Source organism: Dasypus novemcinctus, chromosome 13 (genome assembly GCF_030445035.2).
Source record: "Dasypus novemcinctus isolate mDasNov1 chromosome 13, mDasNov1.1.hap2, whole genome shotgun sequence".
Lineage (NCBI taxonomy): Eukaryota > Metazoa > Chordata > Mammalia > Cingulata > Dasypodidae > Dasypus > Dasypus novemcinctus.
Genome location: NC_080685.1, coordinates 91,897,650 through 91,918,651, shown reverse-complemented (window position 1 = coordinate 91,918,651; position 21,002 = coordinate 91,897,650). Strand labels below are relative to the sequence as shown.

The following is a 21,002-nucleotide window of genomic DNA, read 5'->3' as shown; positions in this document are numbered from 1 at the left end:
CCCTTTCCCATTCTCACCATACAAGGATCCGAGGGGAAAATGATAGCGAAAACCAACCAACATAAATGCTTCGAGTCTAGAGCAGAATGGCGCTAGGAAGTATAAGCTGCTGTACACAGCACCATACCGCAGGCGGAATCCTAGGCTGGGAGGCTGCTGCCTGGGGTCCCAGGCCTGGGACCACCCACCACCAAGGCCGCCTGCTGGCCTCAGTTTCCTTTCTGTGAAAAGGGGGAGTAGAATGACCTAAGAATCTATGATCATTGGAAATATTCTTGTCTCTCCTCATCTTGGCTTAGCCTTACACCGTCCCACTATCCTTCCCCAGGAGCTGCCAATTCACACTGGAGTTAAGTCCCAGCTGCCGCCTGGGACTGGGGCTTCGGTCAGCTGTGTCCCCCCGCAGCCCTGGCCCTACACAGCCTGCAGCTGGCCTTGCACAGGCATCTCCACTAACCTGCAGGTGATAGACCTTGGCCTGGGAAATCTTGCCACTCCCAGGCCCTGGAAGGCTGACTCAGCAGCTTGGCAAGCTCTGGCGCCCCTATGAGCTACTGAATGGGCAGAATGGAAAACAGCAGCCACCAAGATGTCCATGTTCCACTAGCCCAGTTAGCCTGAGTGAGATGACCACTTGGCCCTAATTCTCAGCCAGGAAAAGGCTGGTAAAGATCCGCTGCCAACATGAGGCCTCTGGGCTGGGCCGAGCACGTCCCTCCAGGCCTGGCTGACCCACTGACACCTGGCAGGGTGATCGTACCTGAGCCCGGGTCCCTGCGGGGTCAGGAGGACCAAGGAGTGGCACGAACGCAGCACTGAATCTGTCAGGCTGCGCAAGGAGCTCGCACACCTGGCCCCTCGGAAGGTCCTCAAGGCCTCACAACCCAAATGCCCCCTGCGGACCCCCAGCTGGAGCGGCTTGGACCTACCACGAGCCAGCCTGGCCTCGCTCTGGAGCCTCCACAGGATCTGGAGCTTTTCGGATGCCGGGCGGCTCTTGGGGAGCCTGCGGAAGAGCCGCTGCAGCCGCTTGGCGACGGTTCCGAAGCAGGCGCTGGCAGCCTCCTCGCTCCGGCTCTCTGTCATCCCGGCTGCAGGAGATCAATAGCTGCTCTCCAGGCCGGCGTCAGCATGCAGGGCCCCGGTGGGGGTGGCACTGGCCCCCGGGGAGGGCTCCGGGCCTTGGGGGGTGGGGGGTGGAGGCTGAGGACAGCCAGGCTGTGGCTAGATCAATCTGCCATCCCTGTTTTTCCAAAGTAAGTCTCGGGCACCAGGGACCTGGGGATCTGGCCCCGGCACGGACCGGCCGATGCCTCCGCGTTCCCAGCTTCGGTCCTTTCGCCTCCACCTCCCCCAGTGGAAAACTTTCTATTCCTGGGGCTTTTAGCGTGATAAGATAAAAATGCCCCCACCAAACAGGCTGCAGTAAAGAGCCTGCCCGAGCCTCACTTCTCGGTCGCGCCTGCGAGTCTGAAAATCAATGTCTCCGAAGTTTCAACAGAGGACAGAAGTGATCGGTTACCTCACACCGTGTTCCCGGCCCGGGAGCTCGTTAATGGATTTCTTTGGGGAAGGTGGATTAATAATGCTTTACCAGCTTCACAGGCTCCTAAGGGACAGCCAGGGCTAATTCACATCCTCCCGGGCTCGGCGGAGGGCGGGGGGAGAGCCGCAGCTTTCCGCTGCCCAGCCCTGGAGGAGGCAGGGTTCCCTTAGGAGGGGCAGGCCATTTATCTGAGACTTGAAAACCAGACACCTGAGCAGAGGGGCAAGCAATGGCTGTGAGTCTATGGGGTGCAGGAGGAGGAAAGAGAAAAAGAAGGAAGTCTCATAGAAAGGACAGAACTGTTGATGCCACAACTGTACTCACAGGGCGTCACCTCACTCTGACTCCCAGAAGCAGCCAAGCTGTACTGGAAAAGTTCCTGGAGGCCCTGTCGCCCAGGCCAAGGCAGAGACCGGCCCCGCCAGGCAGCACAGCCTTCCAGGAGAGCCACTGGACAGGGCGACCCAGGGGTTCCCGAACTCATCTGCCAATAACGTTAAGATGCAAGAGAGGGGAGTGGATTTGGCTCAATGGATAGGGCGTCCATCTACCACATAGGAGGTCCAGGGTTCACACCCAGGGCCTCCTTGGCCCGTGTGGAGCTGGCCCACATGCAGTGCTGGTGCGCGCAAGGAGTGCCTGCCATGCAGGGGTGTCCTCTGCGTAGGGGAGCCCCACGCACAAGGAGTGCGTCCCGTAAGGAGAGCCGCCCCGCACAAGAAAAGCGCAGCATGCCCAGGAGTGGGGCCGCACTCACGGAGAGCTGATGCAGCCAGATGACGCAACAAAAGAGACACAGATTCTTGGTGCCATTGACAAGAATAGAAGCGGACACAGAAAAGCACACAGCGAATGGACACAGAGAACGGACAACCTTGGGGGGTGAAGAGGAGAGAAATAAATTAAAAATAAATATATAATAAATCTTTCCAAAAAAATCCTTTCTTTGAAAAAAAAAAAGAAATGCAAGAGAGGAGAGTGGATGCGGCTCGAGCGATTGCACGCCTGCTTCCCACACGGGAGGTCCCAGGTTCAGTTCCTGGTGCCTCCGAAAAAAAAAAAAAAGAAACAATAAGCAAACAAACAAAAGAAAACCAGCTCAGGGGAGCCAATGTGGCTCAGTGGGAGAGTGCCAGCTTCCCACATGCGAGGTCCCAGGTTCAATCCCCAGCCCTGGCACCTCAGAATAAATAAATAAATAAAAATGATGCAAGAGAGACACGTGTTCTTTAACCAGAGGAAACACCTCAGCTGACTCAAGCACTCGCAGAATCTGCACTCTGGTCCTTAGTCTTAGGCTCAGAAAGTCAACACTCATGGGTCCAAGTGCGGGTCCTCTCACACATCGGGGGGCCCCCAGCCTCGGGCTCAAACCCTTGGCACTGTAGTTTCCCCCTAGGGGAAAGAGATGCCGAATATCATCGTTTCCCAAAAGCCATATCCTTGGGCCCATTTAGAGAAGAAAATGCTGATAGAAGAGATGGACGCTCACGCTCCAATCCTCCAGATGGGTCCCGCGGCCGCCTGCCCTTCCCACAGAAGAGCTGGCCAGGAGGCCCCGTCCGAGATCACCCTTCAGCCTGCAGGGCCTCAGCACTTGGGGCAACAGAGGTAAGGCTCATTTGTAGGTGCAATCTAAAAGCACATTCAGTCACAGGTCATCGATTAATCTAGAAGCACCCCAAAGTGGCACCTCCTCAGGCCTGGGCACTGGTCCTTCTCCCCAGTCCTTCCTCAGGGAACTGGGGCTGCCCGTGGACTTCTGTGGCCCTCAAGGTGACCCAGGCACTGCTGCCCCAGAAGAGAGTCCCTGGGGACCACCAAGCAAGGGTTGGGAGCCAAGATTCATGCCCCCACCGCTACTCTGACCTTTGCACTTGAAATCTCCAGGAGGGCCCCAGAATTCCCACCTGGCTGACACAGACAAGGGGGCAGCATTCCCTTGCTAGAAGTCAACCTCAGAAAAGAGAACACGAGCACGCTGGGGGATTTTTTAATACGAGTCACGTGCAATGGGGAAAAATTCCCTCCCGAATGCCCCATCTGGGCTCACGGATATGCCGACCTCACTTCTCTTTTCTCCTCATCGTAGAGCTGTTCTCTTACAGGTTAAGCCATGTGAGGAGCCAGCAGGAAAGAAACGACAGACACTGGAGACAGGACTTTGGGAGGCTCTAGAATCCTTACTTCTGACGCTCTGAAACATGGAAAGATTCTCCACTGTTGGGATGGTCTGGGCAGAGCCCTGTCTAGAGCCAGGAGAACGCCTGTGATGACTGACTTCTTGCTACCCTTGACATCCAAGAATTGACCCCAGGCCCTCCATGGTGAAGGGCGACTCCAGCCAAAGCACAAGATGTTTTGAAGAACAGTTTTCACCATCTTATGTGCTGAGACTATAATATATTCTCACTTTGAAACACTCTATTCATATAAAGGTAACTCCAGAATGCCTTTTAAAAACACTCACCACTAGAATAGACATGCACACATGGCACACTCAGCTCTTTCTCTCAAAACTCTCAAGGGATGGGGAATCTGTTGTTCTAGGTGGACAGAGGCCTCACTGAGTTCTTTTGGAGTTTTAATACTTCCCTTCATTGTAGAAAGGACATAACTGTTTCAACAGAAGCCACAAAACCTCCAACTTCCCATTCAAGTTGAATGGAAAAAACAGCCTCCTTCAAGTCAGCAAGAAAAGTAGACGACAGTATCCGTTCCCAAATGTGAGCTGACCCAGGGAAATGACAGAAGAGTCGGAGCCGGGCGAGGAGAGGGGTGGCTTTCTCCAGATTTCCTCTTCAGCCTACGACCCCACCACTGCCTGGAAATAGAGCCAGGAGTCCCTCACGCAAACCTCAGTTTCTTTAACTCTTCTTCACCTGATCTGTCCCCTCTGGGATCCAATCTGTTAATTTCACTATGGGTCCTGGCTAGTCCTACACCAAGAACTCTGACAGCTGAGTCACAGCCAGGAGAAGGCGGGGAACAGACTGTCATCCTTAGGGACCTTCTACTGGCGTTTCCATGTCCATCCACCCTCTGCACACCTGACACCAATGGGGGAGGGAGAGACACACTTGTTTCTTTTATCTTGGGATTTAGAAAAAAATTCACCCTTTGTTTAAAGACCTCATGATTCATACAGGTTGGAGATCTCTTTAAAAACCATAAGCTGAAAACAGGCTTAAAAGTACAGCCAGCTCTTGATTATCCAAGGACTCATTTTCTAGCTTACACCTGGCTCAGCCACACCCCTGTCTCACCCTCTTCTTTTCTGCGCTCATCCCTTTCTTCAGACATTTTGGTGTTCACTGGCAGAAGGGAAGCAGATGAACAGTATCTCAACTAACTCACATATTTAACGACATCAGCTCATCAGGCAAAAGAAAATGCTACATTAGGTTCTGGTGCTAGCCTTGCTACTAATGAGCTGGGGCACTCAAATCATGGACTTCCCTGAAAGCTGTGAGGTGGCTCCTACTGCAACAGAGCACAGGAAAACGCTTTACAGACAGTCAGATGGGATAATAGTTATCTCTGCTCTCACAGTTTCTTGGCCCTTCTCAGCTCTTGGTGTCCTCGTGAATATTCCCATATGAGCAGGTTCACAGAACACCAACTTGTATCTTCAGCAAACACAATTAATTCTTTCTCAGATTCAGCAAAAAGAAGCATGAAAGGATTAAAAAAAAAAAAAAAGAGGCAAAGAACATTCCTCTTAGGCCTGACATTCATGAGTCTGTGATCTGATTTCTTAAAGGCAGTAGTACATGTAAATCAAGTTTTAATTATCTAGCAGCCCTGGCCAATAGCTACCGCAGGCAGCTACTGTGAGACCTGTCCCACCCTGGAAATGCATTTGTTCAAGAATCAGAGAGGGGGAGCAGAAGGTGGCCTGCAGGCCCTCTACCAGAGTAAACATGGCCCAGCCTGCCATGGTCACAGGTGAGAGTCACACCAGCCACCTGCCTGCCAGTCTGGTGACACGTGGCAATGAGCAGCCTGGACCTTCCAATACCAACCTTCTCACAAACCCTCTGCATCATCTCATCCTCTTTCCCTCCTGGCCCACAAAGGGGGCCAGGGCAGTAGTTTTGGGCAGGAAGTCCTGAAAAAATCAGCTCCCAGGGGTCACCAGACTCCATGAGGATCCCAACTCTCATCCCCTGCCGGGAGGCTGGGCACACATCCAAGGTGCCAGGAAGGGCACCTGCAGTTTCTCACTCCCTCCTTTCCAAAAGGGGAAAGAAAATGAAAGCAAAGACAAAAGTCCCGCAGCATTCCCTGTGGGTCCATCTGCACATACCGTGTCTGCTCCAGGGACCACAGGCACAGACCTGTGGGACAGACCCTGCAGGAACTCGGCGGCCCTGGCCAGGGACCACACGGCCGACACCCCCAGAGCCCACTGGGCTCTGCCAGGCTCCTCAGCAAGGTGTCCAGGGTGCTTCAGAAATATCAAATATCACCTCCCCGGGTCTGAATCAAGAGAGCCTTGACCTTGGGGCAGGGCTACCCACTCTTCCTCAGCGCCGGTTTTATTCCACTTAAGTAACCGCCCCCAGCGAACCAAGCCTTCTGCCCAGTCTGACTTCATCCCCTTAGCCTTCTCACTTTTCCCACAAAGCCCAAAAGCTGGCTCAGCTCCCCTCCCAACCCTGAGATCCTGCTCGGAACATGTGGAGAGGCACTTGCCAAAAGTCTTGGAAAAAAACCTGAAAGTGACTAAACGCAAAACCATCTCCCCAGTCAGGGCTGGCCTTCCTAGCCACAGCTGCTGCCAGCGCCACCCGACCAGCCAGGGAGAGCCAAGGCAGGGCCCTGCACGGGGGTTGGGGCTGGGACTGGAGACCTCCGGAGGGGCACAAGGCACCCTGCCACCACCACAGGCCCGGATCTGCAAGCACAAGGGAGGCAGACCATGCTGGCTGGTGCTATCTGTGCTCCAGGAGCGGAGGGGCCGGGGTGGAGCTGGGGGCTGATCGCATGCTTTGTACACCCACAAATACTCACCCACCCAAGCACACTCACCTTGCCATCTGAGGAATGCGGACAGGAAGGGCCTCTGACGAGGCCGGAGGTGTGTTTCCAGGTTCCTCATCAGCCTTAATAATACCCTGGACAAGGGAAGAGGGACAAGCAGCTCCCATTCACGGGGAAACTGAGGAGCGAGGGGGAGTGGGAAGGAGCAGGGAGAGCGCCCTGGGAGGGCCCTTAGGGAAAAGAGCATCTCGGGTGCTGGCCCCAAAGGAGGGCCCCGGCTTGAGGGCCTGAGACAGCCCCAGCACCTTGAAGCCTGGTCCTAACCGTGCTGCGAGGCTCTCACCTTACCTCCCTCTCTAGGTAGGTGGCCAGGTGACCCCTGGCCAGGTGATTCCTCCTCTCAACCTGAGACCTGGGCAGACGCATCTCCGCCTTCTGACCTCATGAAGCTATTTCGAGGATGAATGTGGCAGCGAGCACGAAAGTCCTCTGGGCTCCTCAGAGAAAAGGCATTACTGCCACGCGAGGAATTCTTCTTGTGCTCATTCCCAAACCCGGGCAGGGCCGGGCGTGGGCCTCAGCCGGCTCTCCTCAGGCCTCTGGCCCCTGATGGGTCCACACACCTCGCGGACAGGAGCTGGGCCCCCCCAAGGCAGGGTAAATCGACTCCCCCCGTCAGACAGGGGCCCTTGGGGCTGGGCTGCCTTTTCCTCTGTCACTCAAGGGCTGCTTGCCAGCCTGGGCACAGGTTGGCTCGCCAGTCAACGTGGGGAGAAGACAGAGGCGCGCAGACCAAATCCTCAATATCGAAGGGAGGTGTCGGTTCGCTTCCATCTAATAACCAACTCCCCGGGATCAGCAGGCAAACAGACACATTCATTACCAAGTCTAATTAGGCTGGCAGACAAGTGACATTAATCATTTTTTACTGTACCTGGGACTCAAGCTCCCCTCACTCCATAATCAGAAAATTTCATGCTCTGATGAATGGGGGGAAATCAAGCCCATGTTCAATCCTTTCACTTTCGTCTTCTGAGCAGACAAGAAGCAGAGAGAAGAGGAGACAGGGGATGCAGTTCCCAAAGCAGTCCAGGTCCCTTCTCTGTCCCCAAACACACTTGCTCCAATAGGAGTTTTCCCAAGAAAGAGATCCCAGTTAGGACCAGGGGCAGGGGATGACTTGGGAACGGGGGGTGCCATTTTTAACAACAAAACAACCATTTCGGTGTGTCATTTTCCTACCCCCCAAAGCCAAACATGGGTCTAAATCAAAGAAAGCACTGCCTGCCACACACTCCAGAGCTTGTGCTCTGGACAAATACCTCCCAAGCGGTCTAGGTAAATAAATACAGGGGCCCTCGGGACGACACGGGCTTTCCACAGTGCCGACATGAAGACCTTTCTCTGCTGCAGGAGGAATCGACGCCCAGAAGCTCTTCTGCAAGGAATTCCCACGGGGTGGGTGGGCAGGATCGAGCGGCTGGTATGCGGGCCCAGAGGGTCGGCTTAAACCCAGGCAATAATGTGGTGACCGGACCGGGCGGGGGAGGCCGGGCAAGGGGTCCTGTGAGGTTCCAGCCCCTCCCTGCGGGCCCCACAGTACGCGGCCATCCAGACTCCCCCCACAATTAGAGCCCAGCACGATGCGCCCAGGCCCCCTTTCCACGCCGTCCTTCCAACCACCTAATCATAGCTCCAAGCAGCAACCCTCCTGAGAACCCCGCTCAGCACTGCCTCCGTGGACGTGGGAGCTGGGCACGGGGCTCCCCATTTGCCAGACCATTCCCTCAACAGCAGACTTTTAGAAAGGGTGGATTTACAGTCCAGGAGGGTTTACAGAGCCACTGAAACGAGGTGAAAGGTAAAAGTTCGGTTCTGTGTGCCTCCTACTGAAGCAAGGGTCCATGACCTGCATCGGTCATTCCCAAGGACGAGGCAAAGGGCAGCTGGTGAGTTTCTCAGGTTATTTGTTGTTCCCTGATCCCTCCTGGAATGCTGGAAATGCCCAAAACACACCCAGGCATTCACGCACCCGCGCTGTCGCCCGGCCTCTCCCCGTGGATTTCCTTCTCTATCTGACGAATACGTTTTCTTGAATCCTGGACATTAGCAATGTCTCTGAATGCTCCTGTTGGCAAATCCAGCAGTCACCAGGTCGCAGCTAAAGAGCACAAAGGAGGGTGCGCTTCAGTGAGAAGACCTTGCCCTGAAAAGGCGAACAGACCGTGGGAGGACAGTTTTCTAAAAGCTTCCCTTGTTACAAGCCCATTTTGCCAACGTGGCTCCCACCCAGCCGGCCTCCTGCTCAGACAGCTGCCATTCACATGCCCACTGCCCTGCTGCTTGTTTCCAAGAACAGGGAGGTTTAATAGTATAAATAAGCCAGCACCGTCGTCAGCCACCACTTAAGCCTGCCCTGTGCCTGGCACGTTGCTCGGCACGACGATACACAGAAAGGCCCACGGCTTGGCGACACCTGTGCTAGGCAGGGAGGGCCCCGCTGCGGGGCTGTCCTCAGGCCCAGTGGCTCCCCTTGTGGACATGGGGGCAGAAGAGGCATTTCTGGAGGACTTTTAATACCCTCACTTCCGGGGATGCTCACGGCACTCGCTTGCTCCCTAAGCCCAGGAAACCAGACGGAGTCTGAAAACTACGGCTGCTGGGAAAGGTGACACTAGAAAGTGTCAGGTGCCCTGACTAATTGTTATGCAGTTGTTGGATGGGGGGGGGATTAATAATAACAATAGCGCCCAACATTTACAGAGCACTTTGCCACGCACTATTCTGTCATTTCATATACGTGTGTATATATATGTATGTACGTATATACTCACTGAAGCCTCACACTAACTAGATGGAGTAGGCAAAATTATCACCCCATTTCATAAAGAAGGAAACTAAGACCCAGAGATGCCCAGGGTCACACAGACATAGGGACAGGATTCAAACCCAAGCCATCTGGTTCCAGCACGTATTCTTAATCACTGCACAGAACTGCCTTTTTGAAATCATATTTCTGGTCCTTGCTTTTCAAAACAAAAACAGAAGAAACCAAACCTACCATGGAACTAGACCTTCAACTTAAAGAGGCTCAGTGAGTTTGATTTGCTGTGTCTCCACCTGCCAGCCCACATTTGCACATCAGAACATTTCTTAATTGTTCCCATCCAGCCGCAGGTTCACAATTAGTTCAATACTAATAACAACAGAGACTCCTCTCCGTAGCCCCTTGATTCCAGCTCCACTCCCTCTCTGGTGATCAAACATCCTTGGGAGAGGGAAAGGAATATTAAGCCAGATATGCAAGGGGGCCTTGGACACTCAAGGAAGTGAAGAAGACTTGGTCAAGTCACACAAAGTCAAAGGTACTGCCGTGTGGAACTGGGTCTTTGGAGTTTCAACTCTCTTGCTGCTAGAAGGTATTTAGGAACTAAGCAAAGGAAATAACTAGCATGAAGTGAGGATAAATTCATGCAGTGTATCCTGCACAGGCACATACAAATACATGCAAATATACCCCTGACTCTTATGGGCCCAAATAAAAAAATCAAAACCACATGCAAAATATTCAACAATTGATGTACTCTCCAAAAGCTGATACAAACTGGAATTCTGATGAAGCATATATGGCCTGGGATTCCAGAACAATAAAACCCAGTTTAGTGAGGATCCTGCCTCTTCCGTGTGTAGGCTGGTGGACCAGGACCTTAGAAAGGGCAAAAGCAGCCAACACACCCCTGGGCGAGTCGTTCTGGATTCTTCCGTAAGGTCGAGTGACAGCAGCCCTCCACGTGTGCCCTCAACACCTACAGCACACAATTCTTGAACTTCTGCCCTTTCCTGCTTAATGAGCACCTTAAGTGTGAGTTCTGGTGGTGGAGGGTATGGCACCCCCTTTGCCCTTCAATCTCCCACCTCCCATTTGGCCCTGGCTAAGGGCCTGAGCTCTCCTTCCCCACAGCTTCTCCAGTGGGAGGCATATGTACAGCCTTGGCTGTGGGCTGCGGAGAGAGGAAAGGCAGAGCCTTCCTGATGTGGAAGTGGCTGCTGCTGCCCAATGCAGCAGTCAGATGGGAGATGCCGGCTGTTGTCACGGCAGAAGGACCTCCGTAGGATACAGGCTGTTGTCATGGCAGGTCATGTAGGATCTCATGACCCATTTCAAGAGATGCTTGCTAGTGGTTGTGTCATTGTCTGTGCTTCAGATATGTGAAATAATATCTATATAAACACACAAAGCTGGGTATCCTCTACCAAACATGGCAAAAGCAAATATAGGGGGTGGGGTGGGGGAAGGACACCTTTAAAGGAATATACACACCTAAGTGTAGTAAGAGAGAAATACTAACCCCAAGAAGACCGCAGATTTGCTCAGAAAACCTACATGTTGGGTGCCCAGTGGTTTACAGTCAGGCTTTGAGAAGAGCCTGGCGCATTGGAGGCCGGAGGGACTGAGAGCTGGGAGAGAGGGACCCAGTCCAGAGTTGGGTAATTTTGGAGCATGATGACTGGTGTAGGAACTTAGGAAAAAGAGGAGGAGACAGAGCACAGCCAAACAGGAGAGCAGAGTCCAAAGGTTTGTGCTGCCCCATGTAGAAGGCAGGAGGGCTCAGGTTCAGGGCGACCTCAGCCTGTCTTCAGCCTCACCGCCCCTTCCTATCCAGAGGCCAAGCAGGGAGGCACCAGGTCTCCTCCCCGTCTCAACAGGTCCCCCTAAAGGAGGGGTTTGGGCCTGTACAACAGGCGGACAAGCAGGCCATTTTGCCATTAACACTAATCAGCAAGGGTCCCACGGCCATCTCGATATTGGGCTCACAACCCCCTTTCCCCCTAAAGGTTAGAGTGAGAACCTACAAGAAAAACAAGAGCGGTGCACGGCAGGAAGGACCCTGTGGCCATCAATCCCAGCCTGAGCTCATCTGGGGAGGCCAAGGAGTGCACCTGTCAGCAGAGGGGTATTTGTAAAATGCCGCATGCCATCCCCGGGCAATGGGCAGTCGCTAAAGAACACCGGGCAGGGGACTAAGGAGCAGATCGCCTCCAAGGATTACTTCCCTGAAAGTCGGGGCCTGCCCTGGAGTCAGAGAGCGCAACGCCGCGGCTCTCGCCAGCCCCCTCGCAGCCCCTCACCCCTGGACTGCGGTCCTTCCGCGCGCCCCTCCCCGGCCCTGCCCTCACACTCACTGACGCAGCGCAGCGCCCGCCGCAGCACCTCTCGTCCGCACAGGTCACACCACCCCGGGCCGCCCCGCAGCACCAGTTCCGCGAAGCAGTGGCCCTCGCCTCGCTCGGCCGGGACGCGGGGATCCTGAGGCTGCTCGAAGATGCTCCGCACATCTCGCGGCCGGGGCGCTGGCGCTCCAGGCCGCCGCCGCAGTCTCTGCTGCAGACCCGGCCGGAGAGGGCGAGGCGGTCGCGGAGCCCGGGGTTGGGGCTCCGGGTCGCCCCGGGCAGCCTTCCGGGCGCCGCGTCCCTCCTGCGCCCCGGGCGCCGTGGAGAGGGGCGCGCGGGCGCAGCGGCGCGAGGAGCGGCCGGGGGGCGGCGGCGGCGGCTCGGGGCCGCTCAGGCTCTGCAGGTAGCGCGGCGGCTCGGGGTCCAGGAGGAGCGGGTAGGGACGCTGCCGGATGGCCGGGGACGCCATGGCCATGCCCGGCGGGTGGCGGCGGGCGCTTCCCGGCGCGGCGCCGCTCCCGAGTCCGCCTCGAGAGCAGGGGCGGCCCCCGACGAGCGCCTTTTAAAGGGACCGCAGGCGGCGGGGCGGGGCGGGGGCGGAGACACCTCGGAGAGGCAGGAAGGGCGACGCGAGGGAAAGGCCGGCGGACTGAGCGCTAAGGCGGACTGTGGGGGGCGCCTGAGCACGGGTGTGGATTTAGGGGGCGCTTTCAGGAAGCCAATTGGACGACTGGGGTATAGTCTAGGGAAGGCTCCGTACGGTACAGCTCAGAACCCTCTTGTAGGGTCTTTTGCCTTCAGCCCTGCCTCTTTCCCTCCACTTCCACCAGATCCAAACCCCTCCCGGCCACCCGCACCCCAGCACGCCCAGGTCGGAGGGAGGAGCTTGGAAACCGGCCGAGGATGGAGTCGCCCCATTTCTCGCCGCGGGCAGGGGTGTGCTCCCCTTGGCCGCCTCCTGCTCCTTTGCAGAGCGCAGCCCTGGCGGGCGCGGGTCGGGAACGCCCCGGCTCCTGCTCGCGCTGGCATCGCCGCGTCCCGTGACGAGGAGAGCCACGCGCTTGGGGACGCTTTCCCTGCTGACCAGAGAAGCCGGCAGGCTGTCAGCCTGCGACTTTCACCCCTGGATTCCCGCCCCCGCCCCCCGCCTCCGCGGCCCTGCGGGGTTGCCTATTCCTCTTTCCTGTAAAACTGGGGTTCTGGTGCTAGCGGGCCCTGGGTCGTGAGAACGCCCTCGCATTCCGTGGATTGACGGAGTTTTTCTTCCTAAGTCACATCCTCCTCTCTCCTAGCAGCTGCCCCCTTCAAAATAAGCCTTACAGTTCAGTGGGACCCAGAGAGACCCTTTCCTACCGGTACCAGAGCGGGCTTCATCCCCGACGCTCCAATCTCTGGCCCCAGTTTTAACTGCAGATCGGGCTGGGGGTGAGGAAGCAGGATTTTGCGGTCTACTCCAGTCCTAACACAATGACGCTCTGATCACAGCTTTCCTCCTAAAAAAACATGGGGTTAGGTTTGGGTGATTTAGTAGAGGCTACCCACAATCAACTTTGGGAATGGACTAAATTCTTGTAGATCTGAGACTCGTCCTTCTCCTGCCAGGCCAGAGGTGGGGCTCCCCCTAGTGTCTAGTAGGGGAATCTTCACTTTAGTGTTTTGGGGGTAATTTTCAGGTAATTCCTGAAAATTCTAGAGCCTAGTGCTTAGGAAATTCCCAGCCTGCTTTGTTCCATGGCTTCTTCCTCAAGTTGATGGTAATCAGAATTCCCTGCCTAGGTTTGTAGCAAACAACGTGTCGCCTGGTCGGGGTGTCTCACCAGAGGCCAGGCCTTCTCACCTCGTGAGCTGGGAAGAGGGAGTCCAAGCAGCCAGCCCCACAGTGCTGTAAAGCTGAGAACAGCTCACATCGGCACCTGGGAGCCATAAACCACGGCTTTCGCTACCCTTCTCCGCCTTTCCTCTCCCCTGTCTGAAGCTTGCTTTCTCTACCTCAGTGGTTTTCAGATTTCAGCAAGCATCACAATCATCTCGAGGGTTTGTTAAATCACAGCTCACTGGGCCCCAGCCCCTGAGTTTCTGAGTCAGTAGATATGGGGCAGGAGCTTGTGCTAATGCTACTGATCCAAAGACCCCACTTGGAGAACCACAGCTCTAGATCTAGGGTGAATGGGACTTCTAGATAGGAGAATGGACTTCTCAGTTCCTTTCCTCACCAGGCAGGTAAAATTCAGCAGAACATGGCCCGAAAATCCCAAGGGGGGCTATTCCTGAATGATTTCTGCTGATTGTGTAGAAGGGAAAACACCATTTGCTCTTTTTCTGCAAGCAGTTCTCTTGGGGCTATTGCAGAAATCAGCATTGCATAAAGATGTTTGTCTGTATCCACCCTCTGTTATCCAATCATCTCTACAGGCTCGTGACCTGTAAAAAGATCACTCCCTCCCAGGAGTGCAGTGGGCCAGGTGAGGTCCAGGGCGTGGACCCAGCTTGAACTCAGGGTGACAGCTTGGAGAGGCAAGAAAAAGCAGGAATCTAGCAAAGAGTTTGTCATTACAAGACCAGTTTTGAAATGTCCTTTTTGACATAATTGCCAGTGATGACCATCTCCTCCTCCCCCTGCCCCCAAGCATAGTTTGGGAAGTCAGGTCCCATAGATTTCCGGGAGAGCAGGGCTCATAGGGACAAGGCTGTCCTCTGGCCCTGGGAAGCTAAGGGCTATCTGGAATAATAAGGCATAAAACTCTCCCCCAGTTGCTTGAGCTGCACAGGGAAATGCCCTGGCTTTTTGTTCTATCGCTGCAGCTCTATTTGGTGGAGTGGTGCAGGCTGAGAGCCCTTCTGGCTTCTGGGATGGGAACAGAGATGAAAGTAGAGATAACATAATTTCATGTAACCAATCAAAAAGTTTCTCAAGCTTATCTTAAGGTTCACGTGAACTCCCTGAGCCAAGAAAATGAAGTTTGGGGAGGTAGTTGCTTCCCCCCTCCCTCAACAGGAGGCTTCTTGCCTGGGATGTGGCTCCTTCTCTCCTAGGCAGCCCCCAGTCCCCTTCTTCCCAGACAGCACCCCTTCCACAACACACAAACACACGCGCGCGCACACACACACACACACACACACGAGTAGCAACTCATTCCTCCTTCCCAGGGAGAAAGTATGAAGTAAACCCTAGCCTTGTGGGGTCGTGTCTGATAATGCCTGGACTTTTAAACTTCTGGATTGATCTTGAACCATCCACACTACAAAGTCAAGTCCTCAGCATCTGCTGAGACACCTCCACTGGGAGTTTTTCCTGTGTGTTGGCAGGTATCTGGGCTTAGAACTGTTGCCTTTTTTTTTCTGTGACTCACTCCCAGCAGAGTGAGGGTGCTGCTTTTAGTTTTTCTCGAGGGGAAGGATTATGACAGCAAGTTCTGAGCATGTGGTCAGTGTGTGAGGTCACCTCAGAGGTGGTCCCAGAGCATGCTGGTTTCCCCACTGGGTGAGGAGTTTCCAGGGTTGTGCCCCAGCCCCCACTGAGCTCCCTGGGAGGAAGGAAGAGGGAAGGATAGCGGGTGGCCTGACTTTCTGTGGGGGGAAGTTTTGTTTTTGTTTGGCTTTGAGGCAGTCAAAGTGTTCTGAAATCCCCGGAGCTTTTATGGAATCCCCAGTAGTTCCGACAGCTGAAAGACTATCTGCAGTGGGTTTCTGTATTAGTCAGGATAGGTTAGGCTATGCTGCCTGCTGCAGGAATAAATAACCCCCAAATCTCAGTGCCTTTCACCAACAGAGCACTAATTTCTCACTCCTACTACTTGTTCTTTGCAGGCTGGCGGGGGACCCTGGCCACTCAGGGACCCCGGCCGATGGAGCAGCCGGCATGCCTCATGGCACCTGTCACCATGCCAGAGGGAAGGGAGAGAACCTGGAGGATCCCACATCAGGTTTGAAAAGCTCCAGTCATTTCCTCTCACAGCTCGCTGGCCAGAACTAGCTAAATGGCCCCAGTCTCCCCAAGGGGAACAAGGAGTGCAATCCTACCATGGGCTCAGAATGGGCAAAAAACCTGGAAATATTTGACAACTGGCACGGATGACCACTGCCATCTTCAAGGGCAGAGAGCACTTATGCCTCCGTTTGACAAGTAATTCTCTAATGTCTACTATGTACCAGGGACTGTTTTAGGCACTGAAGATACAACTGTGAAATGGATATGTTCACGAAGCTTACATTTTAGTGGGAGAGCCAGACAACAAATAGGCATGTGTGTGATATAATGTCAGGTGATATAATGATGGAAAATAAAGCCTATGAGGGGGACAGAAAATGACAGAGGATACTGTGATAATCTGGCGCTCAGGAAGGACCTCTGGGAGGAGAGGACATTTAAGCCCTTTGACTATGTGAGGGAAAAGGGGTGTAGGCACACACAGCAGCACTCAAACTTTCTCACATTTTATGAACATGCATTTGTTCAAAATGCATATTTTCAGCCCCAGCCCCCGGAGATGCTGAGTCCGTAAGTCTGGATATCAGCCTGTATTTTATAAGGGAGTGTGATGGAGGCGACCACACTTTGAAAATGCTGGCACAGGAGAAAAGGCAGAGGTGAGTCAGAATTGTTGACCTCTTCCTCGGACATTTGAGGAAAAGTGTCCTTAACCTTATCATCTTCAGAATGACACCTCCTCCAGCCCTGCTTCCCTCCCTTCCTGGGCAGCGTGCTGCACGCCGAGCTCAGCCTCTTACCAAGTGGGCACTGCTTGCAAATGGAAATGGGGACAGTATACCTCACATTGCTAGACTGTGAGCAGGAAGCACGGCAAAAAGTTAGGGAATTGAAAAGTTTGTGGAAGTTCCTTGTAATATTTATTCAAGAAAAAGGCACTGACCACCTCCTATTGGCTTGAACGGCTTCATGATGGCAATTCTTTGAAATGGCTAGCATTCCCCTTTTACAGATGAGAAAATGGAAGCTCAGAGAAGTCATGTGACTTGCACAGACAGGCGTCACAATCTGGACTCAAATCCACGTCCTATGACGGATGTACCACCCCGAGGCTGGTGTGAGAGAAAGGCTGTGTTTTAGAAGCTCTGATCTGGCTGGTAGGTGCAGTTTGTGGAGTAAGCCAAATCTTGCCTCATTTTTCTCTCCCTATTGAAATCCTGCTCCTCTTTCAAGGTCTCGTCGAAGCGCCATGCCCTGTGTAAAGCCTCACCAGAGTCCCCAGACCTAAATCTTCACTCGTTCTTCGGGACTTCCACAAGTTGCTTGTGCCTCTATTCAGCAAACACTTCATTCTGACGTGCGTTGCAGTTAAGATTTCCCATTTGCCTTCCTCGCTTGAGTCTTGTTGATCTTTCTGGCCTCACTGTGTAGGGCAAAAAGGAGGTACTCATTAAAAGTTTAGTGAGGGGAGTGGGTATAGCTCAGTGGTTGAGCACCTGCTTTGCATGGACAAGGGCCCGGGTTCAATTCCCAGTACCTGTTTAAAAACAAACAAACAAAACCTGAAAGGTGAAAAATTAAATGAAATGAACTCAGCTGTAGGCCCCAACCTGTGCCTCACCTGGAACCCATCCCCTAAAGTCCCTTTCAGTCCTGTCCCTTGTGCCCAGGGAGGAAGAGATGAAGGATTGTTTGGTCTGGGAGAATGGAAGTCACCAGGAGAACTTCTGGGGCTAGGGAGAAGTGGGAGTGGTGTTGGGAACTCGTTTTTCAGACTCCTGTACGTCCTCCAGGAGTGCTGGTCACAGGTGGATTTCCTGCTTGCAGATGCTGGTTACTGGTCAGGGGTGAGGGCTGGGAGAGCACAGTTCCCACTCTCATTGGCTTGGGCTCACCATGTGTCATCTAACTCCAGAGCTGTCCCTAGGTCCCTAACTGCCCTTGGGGACAGGAAAGGCAAACCAGGGTGGGTATGTGAGCAGGGCCATGAAAGCCCTGGGAAGGTGTCCCAAGGTGGGCCTTGTTTTCCAGCAGTTTAGTGGAATTCCCCTCCATTATGGAATTTTTCCGCCCTAAGCCACTCTGCCAAGCTTATGATATGGCCTATTTGTGTGCGCGTGCGCGCTTCTTCTTTCTGTGGAAAACTCAGATATTCCAGGCAGATTTGTCAGCAGCTTTTTTCTTTCAGCCACAGAGGGGAGGCTCCAAGCCATAGCCACTTACATTCCAGCGCTAAGCCCGTTTTGGGCCTCTTGTCGTGGTAGGAAGCCCTGGGATGGGGTCGTGACGGAGCAGCGTGAGCAGAGAGCCCGATGTCCTCACGGGCTCTCCCGCCCCCACCCCAGCAAGCCACGCACACGCCACGCCTGTGTTTTTCTGCAGCTTGCTCCTCTCATTGCCCCTTCCTCCCTCTCTCTCGCCCTCCGTCCTGCCTCCTCTCATCTCACCCTCTCCCTCTGTCTCTGGTGAAGGGTGCAGGGAAAGGGTCCGCACCACTCCAAGCAGCAGCAATTCTGAGCTTCCAAGGAAAAGAAGCTGAAGCCACTTCAGGCCATCCTGGCTCACTTCTTAACTTCACACTTTCCATGGCGGTGCCTGAGTGAGGATCCTCTGTGGGATGGAGGGACAAACAGCCAGGAGTTCCACCCTTTAAAAAATAATTGAAGCAGTTTGGAAGTGAACCCAAAATGACCGGTTGCAGCAGTCCTGAGGACTCCTTCCCTGCAGCCCACGCGGCCAGGCCAACACGGAGAGCCAGGGCTTCCCCCCCGCCTTAGCCTTGCTCCCCTGACCTCAGCTCTCGGGGTGCCAAGTCCAATGTACCACCCCACTGCTGACTGGCCTTTGCTGGACATTTGGAAACTCTGGCTCAGTTTTCTCAAGCTTTAGCTCGCCAAAGAATCACCAGGGAAGCTCATCAACAATGCAGAATCCTGGGCCACACCCTTTCCAGCTGGATTCAGTAGGTGGGTGGGGTCCCAGAATCTGTGTTTGAACCAGGACTTGAGGCTACTAAGAGGAGGTTGGTGGATGCCTAGACAGAAGTGGACACTACTGCCCCGCAGCCCCAGGGCATGGAGAGAGGTGCTTTGCCTTGGCCCACCTGTGCTGACCCCCAGGCCCTCTGGAGCAGACTGTGCTTCTAGCCTGGAGAGCTGGGACATGCCCTGCATCCTTCCATTTAAGCCCCTCCACACGCCCATTTTAACTTGAGCCTACATGAGTAATGACCCTGTTTCAAGATAATGCTAGCCAGGAATCTGAAAGCTTGCCCCTCCCAACTTGCACAGGGACCTCAGCGAGGGGCTGGGGCTGGGGAGGGTGAGCTGAGAACTAACAGTGTGTCTCAGGCACCAAATGGAAATATTTAATCGGCTTCTCCCAGAACTTTGAAAGATATCATGTCCATTGTACAAATGAGGAAACTGAGGCACAGAGTGTTTCAATCCATCTTCCACATAGGCACCCAAGAGTAAAATCTTTTTCAAAAAGATTTAATTAATTACTTTCTTTTTGATCCCCTGCCCCTGCCAGGAGATGGCTCCTTCATCTGTCTGCTCATCTTCTCTAGGAGGCACCGGGAACCGGACCCAGAAACTCCCATGTGGGAGGTGAGTGCCCAAATGCTTGAGCCACATCTGCTCCCCACTGGCCATGGCGTCTGCTGGCTGTGGCATCTGCTCGTTGTAGTGGTTGTGGTGTCTGCTCGTTGCGGCATCCTGGTGGTTGTGGCATCTACTCCATAGGCACCAGGAAACGAACCCAGGACCTCCCATGTGGGAGGGAGGTGTCCACTTGCTTGAGCCACATCGTCTCCCCTAAGAGTAATATCTTTGAAGACTCAAAACCTGTCCCTGTTTCCTTGAGGTAAGAACCCAAGTTCCTTACCGTGGCCTGTCAGGACACTTTGGCTCTGGCTCCTCGTTTTCCTTACACCCACTTCCTACTTCATTTTATCCTCCAGTAACACTGAAGTACTTGGGGTGCTCGCCATGCCTATGTTCCCATGGCCAGGGGTGCCTTTTTTTAAAGGCTCACTCTCCCGACTAACCTGATACTCCCTGCGGCAAAGCCCTTCCCCAGCAGCCTCCCAGGCTGACCCAAGCTCCCTCCACCGAGGTGACGGCCTCCACTTGGGCTGTGCGTTCCTGGCGTGGCACGGCCTGTGACTCTGAAATGGCTGGCATGCCTGCCTACCCGCGGGGGTGAGCTCCTCAGGGGCAGGGAGCGTGCCAGGTGCCTCTGCAGTTCCGGCACCCAGCACGGGCCCTGGCCCGCTGTGGGGGCTCGGCTCGTGTCTAAGGAACCGAACGGGCTCTCCTCATCTTGAGGGTTACACTGGGAATCACCACAGAGAACGGAGAGGGGAGTTTAAGTGTCTGCAGACAGTCGAGCCTCTTCCGAGCTTCTGCTGGTCGCGGGCCCCTGTCCAGGTCCACATGTCCTCCTGGGATGGACTGGGACGCTCTGCGCAGCAGGGGACAAACCGAAGCCCTGACTGTTCCTCGTGGGACTGTGCTCCCGAGGTCATAGAGCCTGGATTATGTCATTCCCCCCAAATCTGCACTTGGATTTCAGGGATCCCTTGGCTCTTTCACTGAGCCCCACCAAGCACGTGCATCCAGACACGGCCAGGGAAAAACCGCTGTGGGGGTTCCCTGCAGGGTCGCTGAAAAGCCAGGAGCGCTGACCTGAGCTTCCTGCGGGAAGAGCAGACCAGAGGCAGCTGCCGGCCCCTGGGGCCTCAGCACCTGGATCCATGGGCTTAAGGGACCCCAAGGGCTCAAGGCCCAGGTCATGCACGTGGGGTCACCTGGGCCTGTGGGGAGCAAACGTCTTCCGGCAGCCTCCCTCGAGGGTAGAGGGCACTGGTCTTTCCGTGGTGAAGCAAGGGAGCTGGAGGAGCAGCACACGGGGTGGCAGACTCCAGGGCCCACCCCCTCCTCGCTTCGGGCCTGAGGTCAAGGGCAGGCCTGGGCCTGGGGTCAGAGCAGCCTGGTGAGTAAGGGGCGGCTCCCATGAAGATTGGCAGAAGGACCCCTGGGGTCATTTGGGGTCCAGCCTAATGTCACCTTCCTGCTTTGCGGCACAGGGGGCTTCTCCTCATCCCTGTCCCCTACCGGGCTGCGTCACTGCTCCCCCTCACCCAGCTAGATGGGCGGTCCAGCTCTGACCTCAGGAAAGGTGGTGCCCTTGCAGGGAAAAACTAACTCCATCAGCAGTTTGTACCCATGTGAATACTTCACCCAGGCACCATCCTAGCTTCTGAAAAAAATAAGGGAATGCTTAAAATGACCCCACACGGTCCAACCCAGCATTTAGGACACAACCTAGGTTTTGAACAGGGGTGGGGGCTGGGGGAGGGGGAGC

The 21,002-nt window shown here is 54.6% G+C and overlaps 1 protein-coding gene across 1 annotated transcript in view; it reads right to left on the bottom strand.

Annotated features, from left to right (window-relative positions):
- The window catches only part of RASSF5 (Ras association domain family member 5), a 74,483-nt gene extending 62,262 nt beyond the window's left edge, over positions 1-12,221 (bottom strand). Inside the window, exon 1 of the mRNA XM_058275120.2 lies at positions 11,717-12,221. Coding sequence (XP_058131103.1) covers positions 11,717-12,179 — 463 coding nt within the window. The 5' untranslated portion in view covers positions 12,180-12,221. The remainder of the gene's footprint in view (positions 1-11,716) is intronic.
- Between the last annotated feature and the right edge of the window lie 8,781 nt (positions 12,222-21,002).